Below are 9,288 nucleotides of genomic sequence, written 5' to 3'. Positions count from 1 at the left end.
AGGAGGTGCGTGTGCAGCCCCCATGCACAGATCTGGTGAGAAAGCTCTGCTAGAGTTAACAGGTTACACTGGATTATCTGAGTGCCACCCACTTCACAGGGCAGGACTCCAACCTGTCCTGGGTTCCTGCAGCCCAGCCCGGCTGGCAGCACAGGGTCTGAGCAGCTGCTCAGGGTTCGCCTGGGAGCTGGCCCACTGAAGCCAAGGAAGGAAGCAGGCCTCTCTGCCCAGACAGGTTTGTTAATTCTTGTTTTCTCCCCCCAGCACAGTTGTCAGATGCTTTATTCCTTTTGTATTTTTTTTATTATTTTTACCAAAGACCAGTCATTTCCAGCAGGAGCGGTGAAAGGCCAGGAGTTTGCAGTTTTCTGCTTGGAGCAGTTGGCCTGGACTCTGGCTCTGGCAGATTGGTTCTGGCCTCCGCCCCACCCGGGAAGCGTCTGGAGCAGCTGCCTCAGCAGACCCAGCCAGCTGCCGGCCTTTCTCCCTCGCCTCAGCGCTCGGTGGACCCGGGATTCATAGAGATTCGGTCCCAACGAATTCCCGGTGGAGAGTGAGCAGTCCTGCGCGGTCCCTTAGGGCCAAGGATCCCAATGTCCCCAGGAGTCTGGCACCTTTTGGGAGCCTTACCAAGGATCTGGGAATTTTGGAGGTGTCCCCGAGAGAGAGCGCCACCCGGGGCCGCCGGCAGCAGGCGGCGTTTGGTAGCCCTGTGGCTGCCTGCCTTGGGCTCCTGCCTCCCAGCGCTGGGGATGAATCGTGAGAAATGCCCGCTTCTTCAGGAGACTGGGGCAGATCTGCGGGGCTGAGGGCTCCGGGCTGCCGGCTGGTTGTGAGCATTAGGCTGTGGGCAGCGAGCGAAGTAGGGAGGGAGGGGGCAACTTTGTTTGCTCCGCAATGCAGGAAAGGGTGAGAGCGGCAGCGAGCCACCAGCTCTCTGGAGCCAGTTCGGAGGTGTTGTGTTTGGGCTGGCAGCCACTCTGCACCTCTATCCCCGCTCCTTGGCAGAACAGTCTATAGTCAGAAAATACCCGGGAGTCCTCTGAACAAGGCGGCCTTTGAGGGTCTCGGGAACTGGGGGTCCTGGCCTTCCCTGGGGCCTAGGGGCTCTGGGAGGGTGCAAGTGAGAATCACTGATCCGGATCCTAAGTCTAAAAGAAGGCAAGGGAGGAGAGGAGAGAAACGCACCTCACCAGAAGGCGCAGGATTGGTGTTTCCGGGCGATGTGGGAATGAAGGGTACAACCAGACGTTTCCAGGGAGAAAGTATTCTGGGACTTGGGAAAGCCATCTCTGGATTTTGTTCAACTTAGCTCTGTGAGCTGCAGTGGGTGAATTCAGCAGACCCACTGAGAACCTGGTACTTCTGCCAGACCTTCTCCCTGCATCTAAGTCACAGCTTGCCAGTGGCATCTTTACCACCGGTGTGCAGGATAGCCCTTCAAACCCTTCTGACCCAGAACCATCTTTTGCTGAGCTCCAAGGGAGTCCAAGGACCAGTGGTGGATAAGCAAACCTATGTCCAGGCAGCCCGGTTTTCCCTTGGGCTTCCTTGGGTGGCAGGTTGCGGTGCCCTTTGTCCCTATATCACAAACCTCCTTGGTTGCTGGGGCAAGGATGGAGGACAGTGGCTCTGATGGTTTGTGGTGGTGCCCCCCCCCGCCCCAGTACACACAGCTCTGTGGGCCTGTGCCTGCCCTATACCCCACTAACCTCTTCCCCCAAGGTGCAAAATTCTGTCCCCCTCCTACCCCTACCCCCCAAAAAACTTCCACCCTCTCACTGCAACTAGTCCTCAGGTAGTGAGTTCCCCAGACAATCACCACTCACCTTCTTCCAGAAAAGCAGGGCCGTGTCAATTGTTTGTCCATGACAGGTTGAGTAGGTCAGGGACTAGTTGTTTTGGGTGTGTGTACTGGGACTGCCGTTCTCATCTGAGGGGCCTGGGGCTCCCTGGAGGTCCTTGGGAAGCCATGTCTTTAGATTCCTAAAGACCAGGCTAGTGCTGGGAGCCTACTTGTCCCACGTAGCACACCTGAGGGAATCCTGACTAATTCCTGATTTGGTGTGACCCAGTCTCTACGGTCAGCTGGGAAGGGCCCAGAACTTCACTAGACGCTGGTTCCCCCACAACGTATCTGCTCATACACCATAGATTTCCGCCATCACAGGCACCACTGCACAATTACAACCACACACACTCACCCACAGTGATTCACACACTCACAACATTCGCTCCCCAATTACATACTGAGGCACACAAGTACACACTGTACAGTTAAAACATATCACTTGCACATGATTAAATCTCATACACGCACTCATACAATGAAAGGTAACACATAGTCACGAACATTCACACACTTAACCCAAAAACAGATTCACCAAGGGAAACTAATATATATTCTCACAAACATTAACATGATCCATACACAATCACAAGAATGGACGATCACACAATTACATAAAAAGAGGATCTCCAGCTGCAAACCTGTGTGTACAATGATAGTTTCGATTTGCAACTTAAGCAGAAACAAGCATCTACATGCAAGAATTGCATACACAAATACAAACTTAAAAATTATCATTCGCTATCAGCAACATTCGAATTGCCCATACTAACACACACACACACACACACACACACACACACACAAACACACACCCAAAGACACCCACAGCCTTTCAAACACTAGCAATCCCAAGAGAACTGCTCCTTCTCAGCTCTGCCTTCTCTCCATCTGTCCCCCTTTTCTCTTTCCAGAGCCGGAAGGCCCTGCCTAACCATATATCCCTCAAGCCTAAGTAGCAGCCGCCACCCCTGGAGCCCCAGCTCACCCACCAAACCCAAAATGCCTGCAAGATGCTGGACTCGGCAAGGAGCAGGTAGCCCTGACTCCGGATCCGGAGGGTTTTATTGTTTTTTCACATAAATTACACAAGCACTTTATAAAATGGTTACACAGAAAACACCTTATTAAGTGCATAACTTAACCCGCCCCCTACAAACAGGATCTGGAGAAATGGGCTGAATTTGTGTGAAAACCTGTCTGTGCGTACCTGGGTGCGGCTGGGAGGTGCGGGGCCCTGGGGCCAAGTGGAGCTGTGGGGGGCAGTGTGTCACCAGGGGGCCACGGCTTGGTATTTGTGTGTATGGGGGGAGGCCATGCTATTGAGGATGAGTCTGGGTCACCCTTGGCATATGCCCAATAGAGATGGCTCGCAGTGTGAAGGCTGTGACCCTGTGTGTGCATGACTCTGCCATAGGTCCCATGGGTGGCTCTGGGGTGATGCGGAGGGCTGAGGCATCACCTCTGAGTGTCCGTGTGTGTGGTGAGGAGTGGGGCAGAGAGGGGTTTGTGTGCCCTGGAGATTCCCAGAAACTCCACCTCCTCCTCTGCCTCGCTCTCTCTTTCTCTGGATCCCTTGCTAAAATCAGAATAAAATGGAGTAGAAGAAAACTAAGAGGACTCTAAACAGTTCCAGTGGGCCTGGGATCTGGCAGGCGTCTGGGGAAGGGCTGTGCGTCCCTGTTCCCAGCGCTCTTTTCTTTTCCACCAAAGACAGAACACTGCCGGCAGGAGCGTGGGGGCCGGTGCAGGGGGCGCGCGTTCCCCTCCCGCGCAGTCCGGGGTGGGGGCTGCAGGAGAGTCCTGGCTCTCGGGTCCATCGGCCTGGGTCCCCGAGGGGGGCGCGGGCAGGCTCACTCGCAGGCCGAGGCCACCGACGTGACACTAGTGATCTTTGTGGAGTCGTCAGACCACGGCTGCAGGTTCTGCAGGGCGAAGAGCGAAGAGTTGTGCACGCACAGGGGGTCGGCCGGCAGCGGCTGCGCCAGGCTCTTCTGGAAGGCCTCCTGCTGCAGCTGCAGGAGGATGCGGTTCGCCTGCTGCCTCTCGGCCTCGCGCTCCTCCGCAGTCTGCCGCCTGCACCGGGAACAAGCCGTTACCGCCGAGGCACCGACCCGGCTCCCGGGAGGGCTCGGCCGCGCGCTCCTCGGCGTCGCGCACCCCAGCTCGGCCCGCGCCCCTTTGGCCCTTCTCTCGAGGGTCCCGACTCTGATAGAGAGTGAAAAGCCCCCACGTGGACGGAGCCCGGGAATCCCGCGGAGCAGTGGGCAAGTCCGCCGGGTCCAAATGCTGGGCGAAGCAGCGCCCAGTGGTAGGCGAGCAGGTCGCCTCTCCGTCCCCCGAGGGAGCCGGGCGCCATCCCCAGCCCGAGGGGCCTCACCTCCCCGCAAGAATGCGAGCGCCCAGCCCGGGCCAGCAGACAGACCTCCCTTCTCCTTCCCTCTGCGGAGCCCTCCCGGCCGCAGGCCCCGCGCCCCAGCCCCGCGCCCGGCCGGGCTCCCGCCGGGCCCACCGGCCTCCTCCGAGGCGGTCTCAGAAGGCGATGACTCACTTATTCCATTTAATGCCGCCCTCCACCCTGTCAACTGAGATCAAACGTCTGTCTCTAAGGTGGACAGACCTAATGGGAGTCCCCGGGGCCTCCAGAAGCAATTTGTAGGCGATCGATGAAGCCGCGGGGAGCCTGCTCGGGCCTCCTCGGCGCGGCCTCTCCGCCCCCCCTCTCCCCTTCTTCCCCGCCTCGCAAACTGCCCGAGGGTCTCTCTTCCACACGCCCCGTCTTTTCTCCTGTTTTCTCTCATCCCCACCCCATTCGTTCTCTCTGAATTAGAATTTGTTCGAAACGAAAATGGCGGTTTTAACCACCCAGCCTTTCCTTTATTGTGCACAAGGCTTCTCCAGGCGGCGGGCTTCCTCCCGTCTCCCCGGGGTGGGGCGTCTATCTGTGTGCCTCTCCTGGGCGCTCCCCACCTCTCTTCGCCGGCCGCCAACCCTCGGGGGAGGAGAGGGGTCCCGCCGGCCTTCCTCCCTCCCCTAATCTGCAGCCGGGCGACCCTCGCTCCGTCTCCCGCCAGCGTTCAAAGGGCGGACGCCGCGCCCCGGCCCGGCCCGGGCCGCAGGAATGCTGGTGGGGGGCGGCAGACTCGCGGCCCCGGCTTCCTTTGTGGCCCCAAGGCGGAATCCCGGGCAGATTCCTCGGCTTCATTCAGAAAAAGAGGAAACTCCAATTCCTTCCTCCCGCCCCAGGCCCGCCCGGCCCGGCGCCGCCGGCTCAGAGCAGGCTCTCGAGCCCCCCCACCCGGGGCCTGAGCGCGCGGGACGCCCCCGCGGCCAGCGGGGCCCAGGGTGCGGCCAGGTGCGGGAAGGGCGCAGGGGCGCAGGGAGTGCGGCTCCCGGGACTGCGGGGCGCTCTGTGTCGTGAGGGTGGAGGACAGAGGAGGGCCAAAACGAGGGGTCGAGGTATATGCATGCGGGGGGAGGGGGGACGAGTGTGTAGTAAGTGGAGTTGTCGTTTGTGACAGGAGGAGAAAATGTCTCTGTCTCACACACACCATCTGCTCCTAATTGATCCCCTCAGTGGGGCCCGCGACACCCCTCCGCGGCCGGCTCGGATTGATTTTCCGTTCCCGGGTGGAGGCCGCTCCTGGAGGCCGGCCGCTTGGGGAGGAGGCAGTCAGACGGCCCAGCCCGCGGCCTGGGGCCCCGCGGGCCTCGCCCCGAGTCCGGCTGGAGCGCAGAAACTGGGCAGGCCCTTCTGCCTCCGCGTCCCTGGGTCAGAGGCAGATCTCTCCCGTAAACGCGAGTTTGAGCCATCAAAAAGTCCCTGAAGATTCCCTGGACCCCGACGTCCGGATTACACAGTATTCTAACACGCCGGGTTGCCCAGACGGCAGAAGAAACCAGCCGCGTCTACACTGGCACGGAGCTTGCTGTCCAGAAAGTCCAGACGCCGCGGCTAAAACAGACCCAGAGCTCCAGCCCCACCCGGCTATTGCTCCCCGCGAGCCTGGCCCGCGCCTGCTCGGCAGAAACGATCAAAAACCAGCGAGCGGAGGGAGAGTGTGCACCGAGAGAGGCCGCGAACGAGCCGCCCGGGGCGCTAGAGGCTGCGCCACCCGCAGCCGGCCTCCCTGCACGCTCACCTCCACTTCGTCCGCCGGTTCTGGAACCAGGTTTTGACCTGCGCGTCGGTCATTTTGAGCGCCTTGGCCAGGGCGGCGCGCTCCGCCGAGGCTAAGTACTTCTGGCGATGGAAGCGCTTCTCCAGCTCGCAGATCTGCAGGCGCGTGAAGGACGTGCGCGGCTTCTTCTTCTTGGGGGGTGTCCGGTTCTGATAGGGGTGACCTATACGGCGTGTTACAGTGAAGGGTGAGAGGGCCACTGGAGCGGGAGACAGACAGACGGCAGAGGCAAGCGGCAGAGCGTCAGGAGGCGTCCCAGGCCCAACACCCCGCGAGTCCGCGAGTGTAGCGGCTGGACCCCTAAGAAAGGCCACGATCCTCCCAGCAGCCCTCAGCTCCAGCTCCACGACCCGCAGAGGGCCCCTCATGCCCGCCAGGCCGAGGCCTCCCTTGCCCCGCTCTCGGAGTCCAGTGGCCTCCCTGATCCCTTCTCCCCACCCAGGGACCCGAGGCCAGCTAAAGGTCACAGCCCCTGGCCTCCAGGCTGGGAAAAGCCGAGGGTAATCAAACCCCGGAGGCTGGGTCTTGACCTCCATCCCAGCCCTACACAGACACATAGCATACAACAGGCACAAACTTACAGTGCCAGACACCCAAACAGGTAGACATGCACACCTGAACAAGCAACGCACACAGGACTACAAAAGGCTCATACAGTCCCTCAGAACCTCCCCCCAGCACAGGATGAGGGTTGGCTGTGGCTTGTGCAGAGACCATGCATATAAATAGATATGTAAAATACACAGATGACACACATACACTCCCAGGATGCGGAGTCCACCACTTCACTGCCCCTGGATCCTGATTTATGTCTCCCCAGGAGAGTGGGCCCACTTGGAGTTTCCAGCAGAGCCCTTCAAGAGTGGTCTGGTCTGGTAGGGGGCTGAGGTGGGCACAAGCCTTACTGCTCAGGCCTTACATCACGAAGGCTGGAATAGTGGGGCCCCTAGAGTGAGGGCCCTTCCCTGAGGCCCACAGTGAGCAGCTGCTCTGCCTCTGACCCCCCTCACACACACACACACACACACTTCTGTTATTATCCCTTAGACTGATCTGATCACAGGCTCCAGGAGAGATTTCCCTGTTAGTGCTGCCTGAACAGGACCACTGGGTGCTGGGGTCACTTAGCCACGTTTAGCTCTAAGCTGCTGCTCCCATTGTGGAGACACACACACACACACACACACACACACACACACACACACACTTTCACAGTTGGGCCCTGGAGCCCTACCCCGGAGTCCCAGCTGCAGCCAGCAGCAGCCTGGCTTCCTACCTCCCCTCTCTAAAGCCCAGCGGTGAACTAGGGCCCAATTCCTCGCTGGGGAGCAGCGGGGTTTGCCAGCCCGGCCCAGGGGTGGATCGTGGTCTTGGAACCAGGGGACCGGAAGTGCGAGGAAGGGGAAGGGGCCACTCCAGAGCCAGAGCTGAGTGCCTGGAGCGGAAGCCCGGCGGGCCGCGGAGGAAAGCGCCGAGAGGCAGCCTCCAGCCGTCACCTCGTGCATAATGGTCCCGGGAGCCGTCCTCCAGCCACTGATCGATCCTGGCCAGGCGGGTGCCTTATTCACCCCCGAGATAACAGGGTGGGGCGGAGGAGCCAGGACAGAGCGAACGAAAAGCCAGCTGCCCCGAGCGACTCAGCCCCGCGGTGCCACCGGCCCAGAGGAAGCGCCCGGGCTTTGCCGCTTCACTCGGGCGGGGGCCTTTGCTGTCCCGCAGAACTGCGGGCACCCAAGCTCCAGGCTGCGTGTACGCGCGCGTGAGTGTGTGTGTTGAGGGAACCAGTCATTTTCTCGTATCTGATTCTGGGGCTCCCAGCTTCGATCAGAAAGCACCAGCTTGGACAGAAGAAACATTTTGTTCACGCCGCACCCCTTTCTTTAAGATTCCTGAGCCTCAACTGTTGATGGAAGGTAGTCCCAGCCCTTTTCCCTCTGCCTGCCTGGGCCCCAGGACCCCAGGAGGGGGCCGAGGATTGCTTCTCCAGGAGCAGGGGGCTCTCGGAGGAGCCAGAGGGGCCCCAGCTGCGCGAACTCTTCGAGCATGGGGATTCCGAAAACCTAGAATCGGGCGGGCGGCTGGACTTGGGGGAGCTCTCTGGGTGACCTGGCTTTCGGAGGGGCTTCGCGGAGCCACCAAGCAGGGGCGGGTCGTGCAGAGCCCAAGCCACGGCCAGGCGGGGCGCGCGGGCCGGACTCACCTGTGAACCTGTCCTTTGTGTATCTGCGGTTACTCTCCATCCAGGGGAAGGTGAGGCCGGTGAGGTTATTGACGCCCGGCACGGCGGGCACGGAGGGCACGGTGGGCAAGCCGGTGGCCAGGGGCTGGGGATGGGCTACGGCCCCGGCCAGCGGCCTGTGCGCGGGTACTCGGATCACTCCCGCGGCGCTCAGCGCACTCCCGCCGCCGCCGCCGCCGCCTCCACCTCCGCCGCCGCCGCCGCCGCCGCCGCCGCCGGGGCCGGGGCCGCCCGCCAAGGCCATGTTCACGTTGTAGGAGCCGGCCAGCGGGCCCATGCTGCAGGCGCCGCCGCCTCCCGCCGGGCCGCCCGGGCCGCCAGCGCCGTAGGCCCCCGCGCCCCCAGCCCCCGCCCCGGCCGTGGAGCCCCCGCCGCCGTAAGAGTAGGCGCCTCCGACCAAGCAGCCAAGGCCGTATTCTCCGTCCTGGAGGCGCGAGGCGGGCCCCATGCAGCCACCCTGGTCCGGGCTGTTGAGGATCTGGTCAATGCCGAAGCTGATGGGCTCCGCGTGGCCCGGGTGGAGGTGGTGCGGACCCAGGTGCTCCATGCTGGCCGGGCCCCCGGCCCCACAGGGGGGCCCGGGCGGCGACGCTCGCTGCGCTGGGCGACCCGGCTGCGGGCGGGCGCAGAGGCTCCCGCGGCTCCCGGCTGCGCCGAGACTCGGAGGCGAAGTGCGCAGAAGGCTAAAGTAGGGGGAGGGGAGGGAGGGGGCGCCGTATTCTCCCCCTCTCCGGCTACTCCTTCCCTTCTCCGGCTGCTTGCTCGCGGTTGACTCTGGGACATCAATCACCGGGCGAAAAAGCCCTGTGCGAGCGAGCCTCGCCGTTTCGGCCCGGTCTCTCCATTGGCTGCGCGCGGAGAGGAGCCGGGTGAATGACAGCGCGGGGGAGGGGAAGGGAGGGGGAGCGGAGGCCAGGAGCCCAGACTGATGCCGGAGCCAGAGACGGAGGAACGGAGACCAAGGCTCCCAGTAGTTCCTGCAGAAGAGAGTAGAGCCACAGTGAGAGGCTTAAAATAAG

General features: G+C 61.7%; 1 protein-coding gene across 1 annotated transcript; it reads right to left on the bottom strand.

The window, feature by feature from the left end:
- Window positions 1-3,702: 3,702 nt before the first annotated feature.
- Window positions 3,703-8,816, bottom strand: TLX1 (T cell leukemia homeobox 1; the record flags this gene model as incomplete). Its single annotated transcript, XM_080694091.1, has 3 exons — window positions 3,703-3,925; window positions 5,992-6,193; window positions 8,231-8,816. The coding sequence occupies 3 exons, from the start codon at window positions 8,814-8,816 to the stop codon at window positions 3,703-3,705; spliced, it is 1,011 nt and encodes a 336-aa protein (XP_080550217.1).
- Between the last annotated feature and the right edge of the window lie 472 nt (window positions 8,817-9,288).

Source organism: Muscardinus avellanarius, assembly GCF_963383645.1.
Source record: "Muscardinus avellanarius genome assembly, chromosome: 4".
Taxonomy (NCBI): domain Eukaryota; kingdom Metazoa; phylum Chordata; class Mammalia; order Rodentia; family Gliridae; genus Muscardinus; species Muscardinus avellanarius.
The sequence above is the reverse complement of the archived record's forward strand: the minus strand, read 5'-3'. Positions and strand labels throughout refer to the sequence as shown.